The sequence below is a fragment of the Anser anser genome (genome assembly GCF_964211835.1).
Source record: "Anser anser genome assembly, chromosome: 11".
Taxonomy (NCBI): domain Eukaryota; kingdom Metazoa; phylum Chordata; class Aves; order Anseriformes; family Anatidae; genus Anser; species Anser anser.
The window spans coordinates 7,176,475-7,199,828 of record NC_139732.1 but is presented as its reverse complement, the minus strand read 5'-3'; the positions used below and the strand labels follow the sequence as shown (position 1 = coordinate 7,199,828).

Here is a 23,354-nt window from a genome sequence, read left to right as displayed (position 1 = left end):
TTGCTAGTAAAAAATAACCAGTAGGGTGGAAGGTTCCCTGATGTGCCTACTTGTATCACATTTCCCTGGCCCATTTTTCGCCATTCTGGAGGTGGCTCTGCCTGACCTCCTGCTTCAGTACAGTTTCTTGCTTTTGGTGGATGTCAGCACAGCTAGCACATTAGTGTACCAAAAATGATAAATTTGAGATATTGTTATGTTTTGTTTTGGATCCAGAATCACCTTACCATAATCTTGGAAATCTTTGTGTGTGAAGTGTTTCAATCAGGATTATTTTTTTTATGCACTTCCTGTCTTAAACTGTCTACTATACAAGTTTGTTCTCCATATTTTAGTTGATTCCTACTTGCACTTCTGATAGTTGGCTTGTCTCCTCCTGCTACTGTTTTGGGTTTTGTTCATTTCTGGAAAAGGTTTGAGGAATGAGAGGAGGGTGGCAGAGGTAAGAAAGAGGTTCATTTGCATATTTATTATACCAGCTTTGTAAGAGACTTACCACTTCAGCATTTTGCCATTGGTTTGCAGCTCTGTCACCATCCAAAAGCTAGGAGTGTTGTTAGAGATTGACAGTAATTTCAGAGCCTGTAAATCCTGAGAAGAGGGGAAATGCTTTGTCTACTTTTAATAGTTTCAACCTGAACACTCATATAGAAGGAACATTACATTGCCAAATCAGGCATTCAGAACCTGGGCAAGAGCCATGACTCTTGCCTGTACTACCTCAGTCTAATCCTTTGGAAGAAAAATAGTATGTGCTTATGAAATGAATGCTTATAACAAGAGAGTCAATTTAAGGTTACAAGGGCAGTTTGGTACTGCACAACTATTTAGTACTCAAAACTGAATACTTGACATCTCTAAAGTATATTTTAGTGTAGTTTAAGACAGAAATTGCTTTTTAATTGCATCTCAAAAATACAGCTACACCTTCATTTCTTCCTCTTCATTGTTGTGATAAGCAAGGTCCAAATCTTCTCTCCATGGCAAAGATCTCTCCTTTGTGAATAAACCAGAAGGAGATGGAAGTAGTAGGCAGCTTATTTAGATGAAGCTAAACCCAAAAGTACCCTTTATGGCAGCCAGTGTAGCAGTTCACGATCACTGAAAAAGAAAATTCATGCTCCTCCTTTCTCCAAAGCTACTGGCAGAAAAAAAATAATGTGGTTGTGGTAATTGTGTGCTTACTCTTCCACTATGTGGTGTAACTGTCACCTGTAAAGGTTTGGTTTGTTTAGTTCAGCTTTTTAAATCATAGATTGTTACAGATGTTCTGTTTTTAAAGAAGAGGTGTGTTTCAGTGATACTATGCTCTACTTACTGTCAGAGATTTAGAAAAATGATTTGGAAACAGAATGAGCCTTCACAATTTATTAGGCAAAACATAATTAATCCCTTGAGGAAATACGACAGGGAGATGATGCTCCACTCTTTAAAAACATATTTATAATAATTTTTAAAAATCCATTTTCAGGGTTCCTATACACATAGTTTTGCCTTCAGATATGCTCACACAGTCAAATCTCTAGCTTCATAAGCACATTTTTACTCCAGTCTTCTCTGGCAACGATTTGGGCTGTTTTATCTCTGATCTTCTCAAAAAACCTTGATTTCTTCTATTAGACCTTCCTGCAAAGAAAAAAATCATGAAGGAAATAGTCTGCTGGGAATGTATTGCAAACAGTTTCCTCTTTCCATCTGGAGATCTACACCAAGTAGAGTAATCTTAGACTCTAGTTTGACTATACTTTTTAATTATTCTCACTTTTTTTTTTATCTTACTTGAGTGCCTTTTGAAAGAAGATGGGGGCATCAGACATCTTGGTATTTGTTTTGGGTGAACTTAATCTCTTGTATATTTATTTGTTTTTGCTTGTGGTATGAGTAAGATTGCGTTGGTTGTATTTTCAGTTTGATACATTTTTAGTTTATGGCAGAGATGAGTAGAATTTAGTTAAGTCTTCTATCTGTGAGTTGTTGATCTGAGTAAATAAAATCCCAGCTAGTAAATAATAGTTAGTTGAAGATTACAGACTGTGTGCAAATGGCATAAATTTGTAAGTGTTTTAAAAATTTAAATAATCAGATCAAAAAAGCAGTAGAAAATTTTCCAGAGCAGGGAAAAGGTTTTTTGCACTAAATTGCTTACTGCTCTTTACTTATATTTGTTCATGGTATAATCTAGCGTTTTGGAGCAGCTGGCATTCTGTACAAAGTAAGTTAGATCTGAGGAAGATGATTTTGATATAAATTGTACAATGGGATGGCAATTACTGTTGTCCAGATGAGTAAAAGGAAAAAGTAAAAAATAAAAATCTTTAAATCAAAACTAACAAGATAATGCAGCTCTTTAATGGAAAGGTTGTTGAACTGTTCCCACAGTGTTAACTGATACTAAAGAATAATTTGCCTCACACTTTTCAATAATTCCACATGAATCTTTCTTGCTCTGTCCTGTAACACTTTTCTTGTTTAGAATATTAGGAATCTTAATAAAAGGGTAGAAACATCAAAGTAATATAATGCAAAAGGGGGCTTGAGAAAATAATCTGGACACTTTTATATTCAATAACAAAATATAAATCCAAAGCAAGATTCTGAGAAAAGGGGAAAGGGGAAAAAAAAGAAAAACAAAACCCACAGATGTTCAACTGTTCATTACCCAAATCTTTGCAAGAAGCGATTGAATAGAATTACCTACAAAGAGAATGTGGCATTTTAACATTATACAATCATGTTCTTCATGGCAGGTGACATCTATCTCCTTGACGGAGACTGTATCTCAAAAATACATTCACCGAGCTGTCTATAAATTCAAATAAACCCTGCAATTTAATTTTCAACATATCCATATGTTTGAGAATCAAGCTTTCAGCAGTTGAGTACAGTTTGTGTTGATACTACTGTACCCAATGAATAAGGAGGAAACAATGCAGTGGCACTGCAGCTATAGCCAGGTTTGGCAGGGGGCTGCAGGAGAGAAAGGATTTGTCTGAGTGTTCTGGGTCTAATTCAAGATCCAGTAAATAGCATTTCCCAGAAGTTCATCCTTTCGTGTTTGGTCAAATGCAATATTTTTCATGGTTTAGAAGGAACTATGTCATTACTCAGTTAGAAACACAAAGAACCAAATGTGTCATTGTGTACCATAGAAATGCAGCCAAGAATCTTTTAAGATAAAATAAAACCTTTAATTCTTTAAGAAAAATAATACAGTAGAATGCGTATTCATTTAACTTCTTAAGTATATATTTTCAGAATATCTGATCAGTTATATTATCTGTAAGAGAGAGAACACCTGAGACAGCTGCTGCAACAAAAGGAAAAATGCAGTAGTTATTTTTCGTTTTTCAAAAAGGCATTTCCAAAATAAGTCTCATTCCTTTGTGCACATCTGATTGTATTGTTGCTAATGAAAAATGATATCTTCCTATAAGCCATATTGAGGCTGAAGGAACAGCTTCAAATAATGAATAAATAAGTAAGGATTTGAACTGAGGATTTGTTTCTTTTCTGGAATGTGACTGATACCGTGACTCAGGAAACAGCCTTACAATGGTAGGTCTATTCACACGGTCACTAGCATCCGTAAGAGTGCATTGGAACCAGCCATAAAATTTGGAGCAGTTTAAATTATTGAGCTATAAATTATTATATCTCAATAATATTCATAAGCAGAGCTACACAGGACTGACTGGGGTATCAAATGGTCAGCAGTTTCATTCCGGGTATTTTGTGCAACACATTGCTCTATGGTGGGAATGTGTTATTTGGCTTCTGGCATATCGGAATGAAAGCTGTTAACTCTTGAGTACCTATTTGGTCTAGATTGGGCCTTGACTACAAGCCAAAGAGGGGAAGGCAAAAGCTCACTCTGTCTTGATTAACCAAGATCTTTGAGCTGGGAGGACATGTGAGTTCGGATCAGTGTACCCATTTGCGTGCTCCCTGAGACAGATAACCATAGGCAGAGTTTTCACTCGTAGAAAAATACTTTTTTTTTTCCCTGGGTATAAAAGGAGCAAGGAACCATCCTGCACCCAGAAGGGTGGACTATCATCACTAGATCTCCCGGGACTGTGTTTAAAATAGATCAGTTTAGACACCATTTTTTTTATTAGGGTGTTGCAGCCAAGCCTAGAGAAGGCGTAATAACTGTTCATGAACTGCATACAAACTAGAGCCCATAAGCAGAACTTAATCACCCTTAACAAGTTAATAGATCAGCTGTAGTGCTCCCTTCCCTCTGCAATGGTCAGTGGCAACCAGCTCAGAACTCTGGTTCTCCAGGGCCAACTCCTTTCATTAGAGATGACGTGACAATCTGCTGTCAGACCGTTAGTGGTTTGCTACCTGACAGACAAGATACTATTTTTTAATGTCTCTGATCATATTATGCTATTTATATTACGCTATTTCTTCACTTAAAAGGTTTCTGAGCTGTCCAAAAGTACCAAAAATTTGTTACTGATACTGGTCATGATACTCTTAACAGTTACTGGCAATAAATTTTCCCTGCAAGGTATATATTTAATCATTATATTTATATATAATTAAATATATATATATATTTATGGAGGAGAATTTGATGTTGAATATTCTGGTACATCTAACATGAGAAATGAGACATATGTCTAGTTAATTAATTATAAAAAATATTTATATATGTTTAGGTGACCTGATCTTAAAATGCATGTCTTCATGTCTTCTTCATACTGTTATTATGACGCCTTCAGATCTGAACCCTGGCCACTGATATTTTTTGAGATAATAGAACTATATTGACTTATCTTGTCAAGCATATGGTCCTTGAATTTGTGGAAGCTTCTGTGTAATATTTCAGTAAACTTTCCTATGGTATTAGATTTTGTTGTGGAACAACTACACAGGGTACTTTACCTTACTACAAATCTGTCACAGAGGCTGTGCTTTAAAAAAAAAAAAAAAAAGTTATTTTAAAAGAAATTAATTAATTGCAGTCCTTGAAAACAATCTTGTAACATGCAGTTAAATTCTAATCAGCTGCAATTTTCTGTTCTTTCAATTTTCATCAGCCAGGATCGTTCTTATGTATAGGAATTTTCTTTTGAAATCTTCAGTTATTGTTGTTTATTCTTTCTTTATTCAAAAATATTTTAACTGAAAAACAAGGGAGCAAATGTTGAAATAAATATGCAGTTGTGTAGCTTTGAAAAATTTATTGCACAGCTGGGGGCATTTAAAGAACTTAATTAACAAGCTCCAGCCTCAACATTCTCTCTCTTTAAGGGGAAAAAAAAATCAGTTAAGGTTTGTCCAATTAAATTTTTAGGAGAGTTTGCAGATAAAAAAAAAAAAAAAAAAAAAGGCTGTGATTGTGAGCTTACAGTTTAAAAAGAGAAGCTCCAGAATAATGAAAACTTGCAAGCTGATTAATTCAGTGGAAAGCTGTTCTGTGCATAGTTTCCACAAACTCATAAGCACTTGGGCATTTTTAGCCCAAATTTAATTATAGCCTTTGATAATCAGGCTTCGCTCAAAAGAAATCCCCTTCTTCCCATAATACTTGATGATGTAATGCTCTATTATAACTCAGAACTCTTCCCCCAGCACCAAAAACAAGCCGTCTTCATGTCAATGGAAAAAAAAAAAAAGGTGACCTCTCCTCTCACAGTTTTACATTTCATGTTCTGCAAACTGATATCAGTTGGATATAGATCATCCAAGGTTGTCTTGGTTTTTTGCCTTTTTTTTTTCTTTTTATTTTGCTACTGGCTGAAAACAACTAATAAAGGCTCAGTTCAAAGCCGTCTATTTCTTAGTGGGGGGGAAAAGATGTTATTCTGACATCATTGCTCTGAATGAGCAGCCTGTGGTTCATACAGTATACGCTCCCCTGGAATGACAAATTTTCTGCCTTTTTCTTGGGGGGAATGTTCAGGCAAAAAGAAAAAAATGCATAAGAGAAGCAAAGAAAATTCATTTGTATAAGCTGGCCCCCCTACTGTGGAATTTTCAATTATATATATCTAATTATGGCTGTCAGTTGATGAATTGAGAAAAGACATTTTTTGTCCCCCCTCCTTTTTTTTGTCTCTTCGTCATCTCTTCTGTTAGAATGATTATAGCACACTTACACAACTAATTGCCTTACTGCTTATTAGTGATACAATTATGCAGGCCAGACTCCTTGTGTGAACAACCATCTGCAGAGAAAAAAAAAAAAGTGACACTATTCAAAACTATCCATAATTTAACCAATGTTATTCCAATGCACTGAGCTCAGACAATTGTTGGGCCTTCATATTTCATACCCACCCTGGAAAAAGAGGGTTGTGGGTTTTTTTCTCTTTTCCCCTCTCTTTCTCTCTTTTGCTCTGTGCACTGATTCACCTCTTTAGACCCACTGTGAATTGGAAAGAAAGGGAGAGAAAAAAAAAGTGCTTCATATGTCAACAAAAAGGAGGGAAGTGAAGCATGGCTAATGCCCATTCCTCCTGTGGGCAATTTTTCTTCAAATTTTATACTAATAGGCATTTTTTTTCTGCTTAGAAACAGTTGAGAAAGTGCAGATGTCCTGACCACAGAAACCTGTGTATGTACATTTTCTGGCTTCTAAATGGTTTTAAAGCAACTGATGCACAACACAGAGTGGAGCAGAAAGTTTCCAGTGCATGTAATTGGTTCTCAGGAGCATGCGAACCGCAGGTCTCCTAACGCTGCACCTGGCGTGGCGGCGTTGGAAACCAAGTAGGTGAAAGCCCACAAGTCAAGACAGAGCTTGCGTGTCGCTGATCAAGCTGATGGGGAGCACCTTGATGCCTACAAGATGCCACTTTTAAGATGTAGTTTCCAGATAAATGTTAAAATGGCTGCTGGGGCAAGGGGGGGGGAGAATTGCATGGGTTTTGTCAGTTGCCTTAGTTCCTCAGCACAGTTGTGTTTTTCATGTCTCTGAAGTGTCAACCTACTGTTATGATATTCTCAGGATAAGTAGGAAGAAAGTAAGTTGTTGTGTAAAATGGAATGGTTTTAGTCTGCAACATAAGTAGGAAAAAGAGCATAACTTCAGTGCCCGTCTGTCTCAGTGAGTGGGCTACAGATGCAGAAGGCTCATAATTCTTTTGGCTTACTGAATTTAGCCTGACTGTAAAACAAGGGAGAATGGAGAGGTTTACAATCAGTTTTGGAGATACAGTTACAATTGTCTTGGAGATACTGTTAGAAATGCACGGTTCTTGTATTTCCAGACTTTTAACAGTATCGGTGAGTATGTCAAGGGGAAGCCATCAGAGGGCTGAAAAAGGAGACTTTCCATCCCATTGCCATCATTCCTCCCCCTCTTTGTGCTTGTTGCACTGTCATCCTCACAGCAAATATAGACTGAAGTACGCATATTTATGCTTTTTCTTGCACGCCTAGAATGTTATGGCTGTAGAGGTGTGTGTTCTCATAGAAGCTTTGGCCTGGATTTGGAGAGCTAGGATTTAGAAATTCAGTTCTTCATCCTGATTCATTCAAAATAAGCATAGTGTCATTTATCTGTAACAATTTTAATGCAGTGCCCTGTTATTGTGAGCATGCCTATTAGAACAAGAATGAGCTCTATTTGTCTTCCAGTAGGGTTCCTGCAGTTTTGTTCACGGAGTCTCTGAGGGGGCTCCTTTAATCTCAGCGATTTAAATGCACATTCCAAATGGAGAAGTCCAAGTTCCTTAAAAATTGCATACTTCTAGTATCCTATTTCTGTGATGGGAGAGTTACAAACCCAACTTCTCATGATTCTAGTCTTGAAGTTCTTAACCTCGAGTCCTGAAGGAAGAGAAGCACTGCCTTGTAAATTTGTGTTTTCTTAGGCCTTGGTTTCAAGGATTGCACTTGTCCACAGTCTAAATAGGACTGTGCTTCTGCAGTTCTGGTGCAAGCCTTTTCTGCTATGTGATTTCTTTCAACTTCAACAAATCAATAGACCATATTATTTATTTATTTAAATGTATCTATCTCAGTACAACAGTTCCTAATAATGCCAATAAGAATCTTGCACTGGAAGAGTTTGCAGAATTGAAATGGATGTGTTCTTGGCAGTATTCAAGTTTCCCTCACCAATACAATCTGTAATACCAAAGCTGAGTAACTCAGTTTTGGTCTTTCTGTTCTGGGAGGTAAACTTCATTTTTCTTCATTCTGAAATTACAGCCTAGATCAGGGGAGTAATAGTGGACATGGTTACTTGCCCAGTACCTCAGAGAACACTTGCACACCAAATTGTTTCATGTTCCTGACTGTAAAACATACTATTAATACTTCAGGCAACCTGATCTTCTAAGAGGCTTTACGGATTTGCTTCTTCACTTAAGTATGGATGACAAAATATCTTTGAGCTGTGTTGGCTATGTATCGAGTGGTGCACTGCTCATAGCAGTTGAGAGTTGTGACACTGTGTTTCTCTCACAGCACATGTTTTTGGTACTCTCTAGAGAGAATTAACTGAGGATCTGCAGATTGAAGAAAAAAAAAAGGAAAAGGAAAAGAAGAAGAAGAAGGAAAAGAGAAAGAAAAGAAAAGAGAAAAGAGAAAAGAAAAGAGAAAAGAAAAGAGAAAAGAGAAAAGAAAAGAGAAAAGAAAAGAGAAAAGAAAAGAGAAAAGAAAAGAGAAAAGAGAAAAGAAAAGAGAAAAGAAAAGAGAAAAGAAAAGAAAAGAAAAGAAAAGAAAAGAAAAGAAAAGAAAAGAAAAGAAAAGAAAAGAAAAGAAAAGAAAAGAAAAGAAAAGAAAAGAAAAGAAAAGAAAAGAAAAGAAAAGAAAAGAAAAGAAAAGAAAAGAAAGAAACATCTGGAAATCCTCTGGGTGTCACGTAGTTGAACAGAGGAGATACCAACAGGCAGATCAAGATTTTCTGATGTTACAACCTATTTCATAGTTCCTGGACCCTTCTCCATGACGCTTTAGTAGCAATAGAAATGGTATTGAGCAACAAGTAGGGAAAGATACTAGTGGTAGTTAAAAACAGTATAATGATACCTGCATGCAAGACAGCTGAAATATGCTGAGACAGCTTTAGTGCTATGCATAACCCCCACATTCTGTGTCTTTGCATGCTTCAGAATATTTTTGGATAATTTTTGTATGCATGTGTAGATTGTCTTGAAGCAATCTAAGTGTAGTATAACATGTAACTTCACTTGAGTTTACCTGCTAAAAACATATTTTGAAATGGGATTTTTCTCTCTTTACTAGTTTTACCTGTCTCATTTACTCACTCCTGAAAAACATACAAGACATGCACAGGCTTAATAAGTGTCAACTCTGGGAATGTGTTAAAAATACTGCTCCAATATTTCCTTCGGCTTTTTGAAGACTCAGAAAATGGTTCCTCAAAGGTGTGAGGTGAAGGTGTGGCAATGGATGGACAGTTCTTTAAACACCATCCATTCCCACCAGAATCTGACTTTTAAACTTGCTCTGTATCTATGCTACTAAAATATGTATTAAAGTTCATTACTTAGACACCGTCAGGAAGAATTTGCCATAGGAACTTTATCACTAGTGGAGAAGTTTGAGAGAGAGAGAGAAATGTGCCCTGTATCATTTCAGATAGCTGAAGATTTTCTGGAATGTTCTCCATATATTTTTAAAACAGTCTCACATCAGTGGGTAGGCACACCTTCGCGATGTAGGAAATCTTGCTTCCAAAGTTTCAAATTCCAAAGTTTCTAAAATTTTGATGAATACTTCTGATTACCGAGCTGTTGAGTAGGCTGGGTGTTGTACTTTGTCACAAGTTTTTTCATGGTAAATGAAAGAACATATTAGTTTTGTTTCTCATTAAATGCAGCATAATTCAAGGTCTTAATTATTCATGATGCAGATGCCTTTTTCCCTACCAAGCCTGCTGTTAAGGTGGTGTGCTCCTTTTGTGCTGCTGCTGTCATCCACATGCTGCTTCTTGGGTCTCCAGTAATTTCTGTGTTGCATCACAATGGCTTTCTGTTTTGAAGAAATCCAGTGGATATGCATGGAATTTGTAAACACACTTAGGTGTTCCTGAAAATCGTATGATTTTAACATCTTCTGTAGTTTGTTGGGGCATTTCCTTTGTGATCTACTTCAGTGTTCAGAAAATTTCTTTGGAAACAATGGATTGTAAGGGGACTTCCATTCTCTTCAGTTTCATCTAGAGGGGTTGGAACATACAGTAATAATCACAAGCTGATATTTTACTTTTTTTTTTTTCCCTCCTTCCCCTCCTCTGTAATTACAAATCTTCCTTCACAGACCTTCTAGTTTCTGGTCCATTTTACAGTGGAACATCTGTGGGAATGTGCTGATGGCCATATCTTTTGCCAGGTCTGTCAGACATTTGAGTTAGCTTATTTAAGTTAAAATGCCCAGCATGCACACTAATCGATTGTAAGCAGATAAAACTGCCTTTTTCAGCAAGGTTGTATTCAGACTAGGGAAGGGGAAAAATCCTGTCCCAATAGGAGGAGAGTCAGTGATATAATTTAACTTCTCCATTTTTAACAAGCTCGCATATTAAGATAAAGTAGGAAATCACAGTGGCTTTCTCCATATAAAGTTCTTGCTTTCAAGTCTTTCTTTTTCAGTCAAGCAATTTTATTTATACTTTGTTTCCTCGCAGTCTGTGCAGACGTCTCTGTTAGTCACACTCTGCACTGCACAGTAGATCTCACTATGCTGACTATTCTACAAGATTTTATGCCCATTGTTTTCTGTATAAAATTGAGAGTTTTGTTAAGTCATTTATTTAAGGAGGTATTATGTCAGGAACCAGCCTTGTGAGTGTTGACACATATGCTGTCTGCTGGTTTGGACTTCTCCCCATGGATTTTGTTTGTCCTGTGGAGGTCCATGCACGCTGGGTCATGACAGTCGCATAAAGGGAAAGCAAGTTTGGCTCTGCAGTTTTCTGTCCCTCACCACTTCCCAGTGCTGTTCATGGGCATGGGCATTCAGAGTGGGAATGGGAGAATCAGTCTTGCCACTTTATTATGAAAAGCTACGATCAGGGTTTAGGATCTGGTCCTACACAATATATTAAAATAAATGAGAAATAAAATAACAAAAATGTATTTGACTTTGTTTGTTTTGAATACAAAAAAAAAAAAAAGGATTTTGAAGTAAAATAAGATGCTGAGCAAGACAAAATCTCTTCATCAGTTTTTACTGAAAATCACTATGATTAAGTAAAAGAAGAAAGGCTCAAGTTTTTTCTTGAGCCTTTCTCTGAACGCTTTCAGGGAGCTCCATAGCTTAATGGAAATGGCTCTAAAGACTTGCAAAATATGTACTTTCATCCTGAAGGTAAAGTTTTGCATTTCTCTGAATTATACCTTAAAAGAATTTTTATGGATTTTTTTCTAGATTTTTCCTCTCTTGGCTTTGAAAAAGGTTAAGCAAATGCATGAAGTAAACAGACTAAACAGTATTTTTTTTCAACAAAGATGGGAACTTTTCCGCACAATTCTTATGCAAGAAGTGTTCAAGAACGTTTCCCGTAAATAATGTCAAAGTGGCTTGAGATGGGTATGAAGTAAATAAAGTAGCTGACAAAGGCGGAATGTTAGAATCTGGGGAAGAAAATTCCAGGCATGACTCTGCTAGCAGAAAAACTGAGTCTTTCACTTCAGTAATCTTTTTATTTTGAACTTCCCATCACTTCTTCAAAGCAAATGGTCATAATAGTTAATTTCTGACTTGTATTAACGCACCTTTTGTAGGAAAAAATCTCCAAGATTAGATACCCTTGGTGGTGGGGAGCATTGGGTTGGTTTATAAGTGCATGTACGTATGTATATACACCTAGTGTGTATGTGTATGTACGTACATATGTATTAGTCCGTGCACTGCCTTCAGCTTTTCATTTGAGTTCTGTTTTTTGAGCTGGCAATCCTAAAACCAAATCAACCCCAAGTGAATTTGTATGACCTTATGTTAAATATTTGAAAGTATTTAATAAAATAAAAAAAAAAAAAAAGCCTTCCCCCCTGAAATCTCTTAGTTTCTTTTGATTAGTCAGACGCTGCATTTCTTTCCCCCCTGATGTTTTTCGTTTTCAAGTTGACCAGGTCTAATCTGGGAACCAACATGATTACACCAGCACAGGGACCTTAGAGAAGCCATGTGCTGTCACCAGTACTTTAAAAAAAAAAAAAAAAATATCATGGCAAGTGAAATAACTTGCTTTGGTTGAGAAATCACTTAGCCTGTCATTATTTTACACAACCAAATACTGTGCTGGCCATAATCTGCTGCCTTTCAAGTAGGAATAAAATACATTACTTATGCAGTGGATGTTTTTAATGTAACAAAGAGAAGGAATAAAAATGCCTTACAACAGTTTTATTAAAAACAAATTCCCACAGTAAATACATATACACTCTGGTACCATGGTGAAACAGCCAAAGACATCACTGTTAAGTGCTATGGGAAGTACTTATAAATTACTCGAAATAAAAAACATTGTTGCCTGGACATCAGGGTTGAAATGCTGCAGTTTGTAATAAATTAACACAGAACTTCACTTCCCCTCCTCTAACAAAGCAGCCATTTGTCTGAATAACCCACATTCAGCTGTGAGTTATATTTTCACAACTGCAACTGCATTCATTTGCAAATCATTCTCCAGTTTTAATGCTCAAGTTTTAAATACCTTAAGAACTAATAAATAAAGCAAAGTAGAGCAAACAGTTGGCTTGTAGCCTAAAAACTGGCCTAATTTCTGGGGGGTTTTCTTTCTTCTTTTTCCTCTTTCACAGTAATTTTGTACGTCTGACATTTCTTTAAGCCGTGTTTTGTTTTTAGTCTGAATGTTTTTTCACAATATTTAAATTTAGTGAGAACATTTCATATTACCAGCAAAAATAAAGACTGTAGTTATTCAGATTTTAATATTAAAATGTTTGTAAGGATTTAATTCCTTGACTAGTTCAGAATAATCTTTGAGTTACCTTGAGGTTTTTTTTTCTGTTGTAAGCCACTTTTATCTCTTGCAAACAGGTTTTTATTTTCATTGGTCCTAGGCTGTATTTAGTAGTTTTACTCTTGAGAATGGAAGTCTCTCATTTTGCTAGATTAATTTTAAATATAAATTAAAAAAAAAAAAATCTCTATAAGGGAATCTGCTTTCATTACATGTTGAGTAAAAATGAAATACCATGCTTTATGGATATTTAAATAAGCCCTTCACAGTAGTACAATACAAACGTTTATTTACAAAATTTGAGTTTAGAGGTTATTTTCCTGGCATAATTGAAATCTGGTTTCCATACACAGAATCCTAGGCTTTGTTCCACTTACTCATTTTGTTTTGAATAAATTCCTGTGGGCATGCCTGAAAGGGCTGGTAGTCATTTTCAGGAAGTGAAATTTAGGGAGCAGAGTTCCTCACTGAGACCACTTTAGTTTAGAATTGATCAAGTTTTCCTAAAAGAGGATTTGAAACACTTCTGAAATCTCTTTCCTCCTTTTGCAAGGGTAGCCTGGCTGCATTGCAAAGTGTTCCTTCGTGTAACCATAGTGTCCTATGAACAGAAATATACAATTTTAATGCAAAACCTTGATTTACAGAAATATCTGGCGTTCATATTACGAAGCATTACATTCATGGCCATAGAACTAAGAGTATCAAGGTCAATTATTTGAAACACTTTGTTTTAAACATAACTGCTTCGTTGTAAATGGTAAAAGCATTTTTTGAAGAAAAAGCATTCTGTTCCCACTTCCTTTCCCCTGCCACCCTGCATACCTCCCAGTTAAATGCATGTAGTTCAGTAGTATACATACCAAACACCTATATGCTTAAAACTTCGAACTAGTCTCACCTCGGCCCACAGACTTCAGTGTCTTGTTTCATGAACCATCTATGCTACTCTGTGAGTGAAGTACCATTGAAGGAGGCAGTTCTGCACACATCTTCCCTCCTGCCCTCCACTTCATTTTGAAATGAAGGTGTCTTCTGGCTGATCCAATGTAAAACTACTCCGTTTTTCTCCATCTGCAGTGGAAAATTATCTATATTCTAACAGATCTCCCCCATTGAACCAAATGGAGAAGGAAAAAATGAAAATACCTGGATGACCAGATGGGAAGGGAAGAGTGCCACTTTTGAGATTAGATTTCTTAGATTGCTTTAGCTGTGACATGAAACTGCTCCCGGTGACCTACCTCACGGAACTGAAGATGGGCTGAGAAAGTGAAATTCATCTTTGAAACTGGGCTACAGACAGGATGCTATAATGCCTCAGGTACTTGTGTAGTCTGTTAATAAACTGGCTGCAACTCTTCAATTAATTGTTTGGTTTGGTTTGGTTTTGAGAAATTGATCTTGTCTACTCATCCATCCTATGGCCTTGATAACAGCTGATTATATTCAAGGCTCTCCTAAGCAGATGTGAATCTCTTCCTAAAGAAAATAAAAAGTATATAAATGTCCTACTAGCTCTACATAGTGCAGAGCTCTGTAAAGTGGTAGAGGCTGCATAGCAGGGATGATTTTAACCTGAAATGCAGCAGTCCTGTGTAATATAGTTAAGTGAATACTACAGAGCCAAGCCTTGCTCACCTAAGAAAACCAATTAGTACCTTGAATTCAAACAAAATTGTTGAAAAGAAGTGAAGCAAGACTACTCTGTGAAAACTGCAGAGAGCTTTTCTATTGCATGCTATCAGTTACTGGAAGGATTAAAACCCTTCATGTACACCTTTCATAAATTCTTAGCAATAAATAATGGAGAGTTATCAAATTGCAAGTACATTTTCATTACACACATGAATGTTTATAACACAAAAATGAGTTCCTTTTATTTGAGACAGATTTGCATGAGCAGAAAAAAAGACTGGGGTTGAGATTAAGAGGTAATGATGTGACAGGCTTTAGCTAAGACAAAATCACTTCTCTTGTTAGCAGAGTAATTTCAGCAATACATCTTCTGTAATTTTTTTTAATCACTTAGTGATTACTTGTGTGGTGCTATTTGATTCATTGGCCATCAGTACCTGATTAAGATTCTATGTTTAGGCCATCATTACTTTTCAACAGGCCACCCATATGGTGTTAGTGTTGAGCCAGTGCAAATCCTTCAGCTTAGCACTGTATATTCAGTTAAAGAAGACTATGTGAAATGCTGACATTAGCATATGTTCTTCTGTTATTGTGTTGACCTTTATCCATGGCATTACACTAACACTGGATCCTTGGAGTTGGTCCAGTAAGAAATTGGGTTGAAATTATAAAATTAGCCATCTGTCTATTAAAACTTTACTGAGCTAAGTTGGAACAAATGAGCACAGTGATGCAATGAAATGCATCACTACCAGGTATGAGGTGGACTTTGGTTTTGATTTTCTGTATGTTTTCATTTCTTTCAGTTATGAATGTTTCTTGTTTGTTTGTTTTGTTTTTTTTTCCTGAGTCTTGCACTGTGATCTCTTATGAGAATACATGTATGGTTGATGAGAATGTACATCTTGAAATTTATTATGTATTAATTTTTATTCCTATGTACTCTGCCCATGTGATATTCTGAACATCTCTATCAATGATAAAAGAGCTTTTTTGTGATTTTTTTTAATGAAATATAAACTTGGTGTTCCTTCTTAAGGATGGTATTTGTTTGTTTGTTTGTTTTTCCTTTCAGTCTGGCTTTCTTTTCTGTCTAGTTTCTGTGATTATGATTCTAGAAGTACTGCAGGAGATGTATAATAACTTAAAACATGGTTCCAATAGTGATAATTAGTCGTTCAAGAGCTACAATTTGAAAGAGCTTGAACAGTTTCCCTCTGCTATTGCGAGGTCTCTATTTATTAAAAATAGGAACTACAGTAGCTTAGCCATAAAGAGCCTAATGGAGCATTTTTGAAAAATAATTCATTTACTAATTAACAAAATGGTGTTTGTTTATTTACAGTACATAAAATGTTTCCATCAGGAAACAGCCCACTAAGACTCGGCAGCTAGCTTGCTGTGCTGACAGCAGAACATCTGCAGTTCAATTTAATACATTTACTAAATGAAGTGGGTAAATAAAGGGATGTTAAACAGCTACTTCCCAGCCTCTGATATTTTTACTTCTCTCTGGAGGTCAGAAGCACTGATGAATGATTCCCCTTCTTCCTGCTTGCCTTGTTTATGGGAGGTTCCCATGCACCAACATTGTTTCAGAGGGTGCCATGTTGCAATTGTGATTGATTAAATTACATTGTCCTGTCGTACCTCACTTTATCTGCTCATCTATCTCTTTAAATGCTCTCTGTGTTACTGTCAGGAATTATTTCACTCAGAGTATTCCTTTATGCCTTTCAGAATGCAGATTTTGAAGTGTGGTTTGTGGTCACAAGTCACAGTAAATGAAATAGCTGAAGAATGGGGATTATTCCTCACTTTTGCTCCATTTTCTGGACTAGTGAAATCCAATTTCAATAGGTCAGCAATTCAATCCCAGCCAAAAATGTTATTAGTTTTTCTTTCATAGAACATCTTTTTTATTTTTTTTCTTTTTCCTCTTAGAAATTATCGTGTATAAATTCAGGCTTATATTATGCATTTTTGTTAGGAAAGTATTTTAATTTTGCAATAAAGTGGATTTAAGGGATAATTTGACTGTTTTAGGGGCGGTTTTGCTAGGTTGTGTTACTCTTGGTTCTTCGTCCTGTTCCAGGCTTTATGTAGGTAGGTGATAAACCCAGAGGAAGGAAAAGATTTGGGTTAAAATCGTACCTAAAGGTGAATATTTTAGCGAATACGGTAGTTTAACCTATGGTGACTATAAAATATTCAACTTTGCCTCAGAATTTTTTAACCTAAATCCAATTTGCCGTGTGAATCCCGAAGCTGTAACTGTAACAGAGCTATTGAACTAAGTAGTACGAAGTGCTCAAGTCACTGCTTCTTTCCAGAAGAAGGCTCACAAATTTATGGCTTGAATTGTGGACAGATTTATACAACATCATACACATACTATAGGACAAAGCAGAGAAAACACCATTCTCTTCCTTTTCAGTTATGTACCTTTACCAGAAGTCCATTCCCATTATTAAACATTCAAGTCTCGTGCATGGAATGTTTAAAGGGTCCATTTATCTATGGCTGGGCTGTTTCTGTTAAACCATATAATATGAGTTGTGCTAATTAATTCCAAAGGTGATTACGTATAAAGCTTGCATGTTTTCTGTATGGGATTAATTTCCATATCTGCAGGTTTTAAAGGTAAAATCCAGGTACTTCAGTTCAACCTGATAATGCATTCATAGCTATTAGAACTATGCTCATTTAGACGAACGGTAGCTGTTCTGTTAACAGGTATGCCACGTGTGGCTGTAATTTGTGGACTGGCCTTCGAACAGCACTTTCTCTGTCCCCTAGCTCAATTGTGGTACTCCAATGTTACACCAAGTTAGTAAATTTATGAAATGGCTTGGAAAACCTTAACAGCATGCCTTAAATGGATGCTGGAAATACTGTTGTGTAGCTATTAGACTGGTTAAGCCAATAAAGTAAGAGTTTGTAATAACCACAGTTAGAAATAATAATAATCTATAGGAATAAGCAAAAGCTGATTCTCTCTCTGTGGAAGAGTGTGTTAGCATGTTAACACCCCCCCACACCCCATTCCCATTAAGGAAAGAATTTAAAAGACTTATGGTCCATTTTTGGTCCATTTTTGATAGCTGATGAGCAGGATGTATTTTTTAAATCAACTAATAATAACCTATTTCAAGTTCATTAGTTGTATTGAAATAATTTAAGAGTATAAATCATGTTAAAAAAAAAAAAAAGATACTTGATGTTACCAACATCTTGTGATTTTGATTAATCCTCGTGTACCTTTAGAGGTATACATTTTTCACTGGTGAGGTCAAGCTGAGGAGAACAGACCCACATCAACACTTTCACTACTTTTCTTTGAGATTCAACGACCCTTACATTCAATATATGGTGTTCTGGGAGGTCCAATGAATCCAGCCTCGCTCCCACCCTCCGTCGGCAGTTTGTCAGGGGTTATTCCACCAGGTTTGCTGCCGGGTTGGTGCCCTGGGTTGCCTCATTACATATGGAGCTTCCCAGAAAACAAACCACACTGTGAGTCTAGCAGAGCATGCTGAATTAGTGTGTGTATTCTGCTGCTGGAGCATCTGTTTGTCAGAGCAAAAATAAAAGTTATTTATTAGCAAAAAGTGACGTTTACATATTCATACAGACGAAATGATTTAATTCAAACTCTGTTGTATGCATACACATACCTATATCAAAGATTCTCCAAAACATGCATATGCATTCTTTTTTATTTTAAAGGCATGCATAAAAGTTTTCTAACCATGCTTTGAACTTATTCATAAGATTTTATGTGTCTACCTGGAGCAGATTTGAAATTGCTTTTTATAAAATATGCTGCATTTATAAAATGCTTTCTTGGATGCCTTTTTATTTTTCAGTGTTTTTATCAGCCCCTACTCTGGATTTCATAGAGCTTGGGGAATTTACAAAGGAGCCAACTCAGAGTAAACTTAAGTCACAGATATTATACATGCAATAGTCTGTCTGCTGACGCCAAGCCTCACTTTCCTCCTCTGCTAATAAAAGCCAGTAAGAGTTGTCTGATCTTTTGCATCAAAGACAGTGTTTATGAAGTGGCCTGTATCGTTATCTTAAAATATACGTATAATTCCTGCATTAAAAGCTTGAGAAGAATTATGAATCAACATTTCATAGTAAATTGTGCACAGATTTGAGGTCTGAAATAGTGTTTCATTCATGAAAGGTTCGTAGTGAACCTTCAAAATAGGAGCACCCATGAAACAGGCTTCCCTCTGACTAACGATATATGTTTACCTGAATTATTGTGTGTGTGTGTGTGGCAAGTATTTTGAAAATGTAAGTAATAATAAGCCTAAATTTCCATATTCACAGACTTTGGGTGATTAGATTTGTACTAAAGTGGGGTCCAGCTCTTTACATTAACAGCTTTCAGCTCAAAGTCCTCTAAGTCTCATTAAAGAAGTGCAGAGCAGGCTGCAGGGCTGTTATTCCAGAAGCATCTTGCAAGGCTTAGGGATCACTTAAACCACCTATAGGTAAGGGAGCTCTTGCTGAGCTGGGACTGTTCAGTCTGGCTAACGGTTTACTTTATCGTGACTGTTTACTTCCTCAAGAGCAGGCTATGGTCTAGGCCAGTTTTCACAGAGGTCAGAGGGCCCTAATTTGGAGTCCCTCCTTCCCCCAGTTATGTATATGGACAAAGGTATATGGTCCAGGTTTGTCATGGGAGAACACTTTGGAAAGAGAGCATCAGGGAACGCCCAGCCAGCCTGCTCACACCTCCAGCTGCAGGGTCCTGAAGAGAAGGGAGCCACCAGCAGTTGCCATCAGCAGCCCTGTCTCCATCAATGTCTCTCAGCTGTGTTAGGGCAGCTCAGGATGATGAAGAGAGGCTAGAGGTAAAGCCTGTGCTGTAAAGTGAAGTGCGCATTCCCAGGTGTTCTCTGTCCAAAGATGCACATGCAGGTGGTTTACCTGTGGGTCCCATGCTTTAGAGAACCCTGTATGAACAGCAGGCTCGACGGTGATTCTGTGTCTGACAGAAAAATCCCTTTGTTTATTTCAAATATTTTGTTCTTCTATAATGATCTTTATAATACACAATCTGAGAGGTTTTACTCAGGATCCTGTAGGTAACAGAATATCTGGTTGACTGTGATTTTTACGTGTAAAAGTACCAATGAATTCAAGTTGAATCCAGAGAATATATTCAAGTGAAAAAAAAAAAAAAAAAAAAAACCAGTGAAATATCAAAATGATGAGTGTATTCCTTTGTCATATTCAAAAATTGTGATGAGACTCCTGGGTGTGATGTAATATACAAGAACCCGATGTAACACTGCCCTTCTGTGCCGTAGTGAAGTGAATGGCTGGTGCTGTGGTACCAGGAAAAGCATTTTGGAAGAACTGAAGGAAATGTCGAGGAGACATTGTGGCTTTAGACATCCTGTTTGCCTCATTTAGAATACAGGCTTTGGACTTTCATCTCCAGCCTCTCCAGATTCTCTAGGGGTTCTTGGACTTTGTGAGAGTGCCTCTCTCCCTCACTTCATCTAGCACTTTATTTCCAAGCTGCAGTATTTTTAACAAGCAACTAAAATGTCCCAAAGAAAACATTTAAATTTGTGCCAAAGAAACATTTTGTGGTGTTTTTAAATTTGTTTGTTTGTTTTTAAGTTTGCTTGAGAAGAAACTTTTTTTAACCTAGGCTGTCCAAAAAAATTGACATGTTCTGAACTTTGTTTCTGGAATTTAATTAAAAAAAAAAAAAAAAGCTGGACATCTGCAGATAAAAGAATCCAAAATTTGTTTGTTTGACGTTGTAACATGAATGGAAGGTGGAAGAAAACTAATGTTTTGGGAAGCTTGATCTTTATTTACTTTGGTGATCATTCTGTATAAATAAGGTGTTTTGAATAGGCTTCGTTGTAAATCCATCCTGAAATGATATACCCATTTATCATCACAAATGCGATAAGTGCTGAACAACTTTGGCAGTGCTTTCAGAAAAATCTTCCAGAAACTCTCATATTTTTGCCAAACTTCTGCAAGATCCCCAAGCACTTGTCTTGCCAGAAGAGTGTATCAAGCAGCATAGGGCAAAACAAAATAAGTGAAACTAATTTGCATTGGGAAAAAAAGAAATATCTCTCTTGCTTTCCTGTTTGCAAAATAGAGTTAGAAAACATGTTTAGAAATAAGGGCTAATGGGGAGCAGAGGGATAAATCTAGGAAATACATGTTGCCCTATGAAGTATAGCAGAATAGCTATCCTAGAGTAAATTTCCTAATTAATTTCTAGGCTAAGGTTTTCAGCTGTCTACATACACTGAATTGCTGCAGTGTGTAATCAACTATTTCTGTTTCAGTGTATGAACCCTCTGGATGGAGTATCTCTACCAATTTCATGTCTTTCCTTCATTTCAGTTACTATCAATACAATATTTTTCATTAGAATTATTTTAAAAATACATTTCCAGGTAAGGAGAATAACTCTGTTCACTTACTAGTATATATTTATTATAAAAATTCACAAAATACTACAAATTTGCATGCATCTGGTGTTCCTATTTCACAGCTCATGTTATAGTTTACTTATGTCTTAGTCATTTGCATCAATTAAATTGAATTGGAATATTTTTCTCCTCCTACTTTAGCCCCTCATCTTCAGCTGTCAACATGCACATGCCAGTCAGCAGTGTAGCTGTCAAAGTTGACACCAACATCTATAGTTGTATTTTTCTGGTGTCTGTATCTGTCTTACTCTGAGTATTTCTTAATGTTTGTCTTGTTGCTAATAAAAGGATTTGCAAAGAATTAAGTTTCTTCTATCTGCATCCTAACGAGCCATTGGAAAATAGGATTTCACTGTGGAAATCCATCTTCAGCAGAGTTACTCTGTTCCCATCATTACGATCAAATTCTGGAGGGTTAAAAGTTTTCAGTAGTGTGGTTTTTTTGCCTTCAAGAAATACTAGTCTCGCCGAGGTTGATCAGAATATATTTCTTTCAGTCAAGCCAATTATCCCATAATTTCATATTCCCAGTACCTCAGTTAATGCACAAAAAAAATATGGTACGTCTTCTGAAAAGCACCATTGGAAACTATATTGATGAACAAAACCATTTATAGGAATATTCTTAGTAGCACATAGTGCCAAAACCCAGTTGTGAAAATGTTATTGCTCAAAATATATCCAAGTGATACTCTTTCATTGAAATGGAAAACTTCATCATTTGCTTGGATGAGTGTATTTCTGTGCTTGCAGAGCCTTGAACAAAAAAAATGAAACATTTCAAGCTTAGGATTTTTGGTGTACAGTTCACGAGAAAATGTTAAATGAATCTCAGCAATAAAGCTTTTAAAAATAAATAGAAAGTACCTAATTTTCAGGGCAAATGGGAGTGAATGATGAGTGATGTGTTCCTAATGAAAAGCTTGCAGTGTAAATAATCAGATGGTAAAAATACTTAAGTTACAAATTTTCTAAACCACGAATACCTAAGTCACAGGTCTGGGCAATGGATTTCAAAGGAAAACGTTGCGTCCAACTTTTCCACAATGTAAACATTTTCTTCCTCTTTACAGAGAGATAATAAATTGGTACTTACCTCACAGGAAATTTGTGAAGCTTATTTTGAGAGTCTAAGCTTTTGAAACCTGAATGGTGTTCAGGCGTTGTAGGTGTTATTAATGCAGGAAGAGAGGAAGTTTGATGTGAGGATTTGTCAGCAGAAAGCATCTTCCAGGCTGAACCACTGCAAAAGCAAGTTGTGCCCATGTGAACGGTGGCCCCAGAGATTATCTTATTGGACACCAGAGACATACAGTTGCAGCAAGAAGGAGTTGGGAACCTGCTTTAAAAACGAGGTATGTGTGAGTTGAATCACACTGTATGTATTAACCTCGGTGGTACTGCCTGGCTTCAGGCTAAAGACAGCTCTGGGACAAGTTTCAGAAAATAATACCAGGCTGTTAGGCTTTTTGTTCTAGTACTAGATCTATATTGATCCTCAATACAAAGATGAAATTGAAATTTTGTCATCAAGGTTTAGGAATCAAATAACAGTTTACTCACAGCATTATCTCTGAATGCCAGGAGTTGTTCAGAAAACTCTCGTACCTTTTGTGAATTTGTGAAAATCAAGTCCCCATCTAAGCTGATAATATTTATTTGTAGTAAATTAAAATATGAATGTATAGACTAGTTTGATAATTTCATCAAAACTGTTGCATGTAAGATTGAGCTTAAAAGACTAGCAGACTTTTTTTCTGCTAGACAGCTTTCCCTTAAAAATATTAGAATAATTCCATGTTGATCAATTCACTAATCCATATTAGCTCCAGGTCTCTGGGATAGGACACCATGTTTACATAACAGTACAATACAGTCTGCTTTGCTATTTCTGGATTTCATCATGTTTTAAATTTTGCTCCAGACAGATGGGGGAGTCAAATAGGCTTTCATTTCTATTTCCAGGCCTGAGCCCTGAGGCCCTGGTGGGTCAGCAAACCAAGAGTTCCCCTCGGTAAGGGGAAAGGGTGAATTGTTTGGCTTGGGCCTGGTAAAGAGGGATTTCTCAGGAAACCTTTCTCACCTGTTTTTGTTTTGTGTTTGACAGGTTCTAGTAGGAAAAATGGAAGTAAGAAGCAGTTTTGGTCACTCAGAGTAATTGTTCAGATTGCTGTTTTGACTCAGTTGCTGTATACATAAATATTAATTTTGTACCTACTCTTGCCAAAATCAGGAGTGAAGCACATATCAAATAAAGTTGCTACTTGTCTTGTCTTGTTGAGCTGATCTCAACAGTGTTTCAGAGGAGT

At 36.5% G+C, this 23,354-nt stretch overlaps 1 protein-coding gene across 7 annotated transcripts in view; it reads left to right on the top strand.

The window, feature by feature from the left end:
- LOC310879881 (uncharacterized protein) overlaps positions 1-23,354 on the top strand; it is a 295,028-nt gene that overhangs the window by 149,195 nt on the left and 122,479 nt on the right. The window contains exon 6 of one of the 7 annotated variants that reach the window (XM_083794870.1): positions 8,454-8,500. The exons of the other annotated variants lie outside the window; for them this stretch is intronic. Coding sequence (XP_083650996.1) covers positions 8,454-8,463 — 10 coding nt within the window. The 3' untranslated portion in view covers positions 8,464-8,500. Of the gene's footprint in view, positions 1-8,453; positions 8,501-23,354 lie in introns of those variants that run through there. 7 annotated transcript variants of the gene reach the window in all.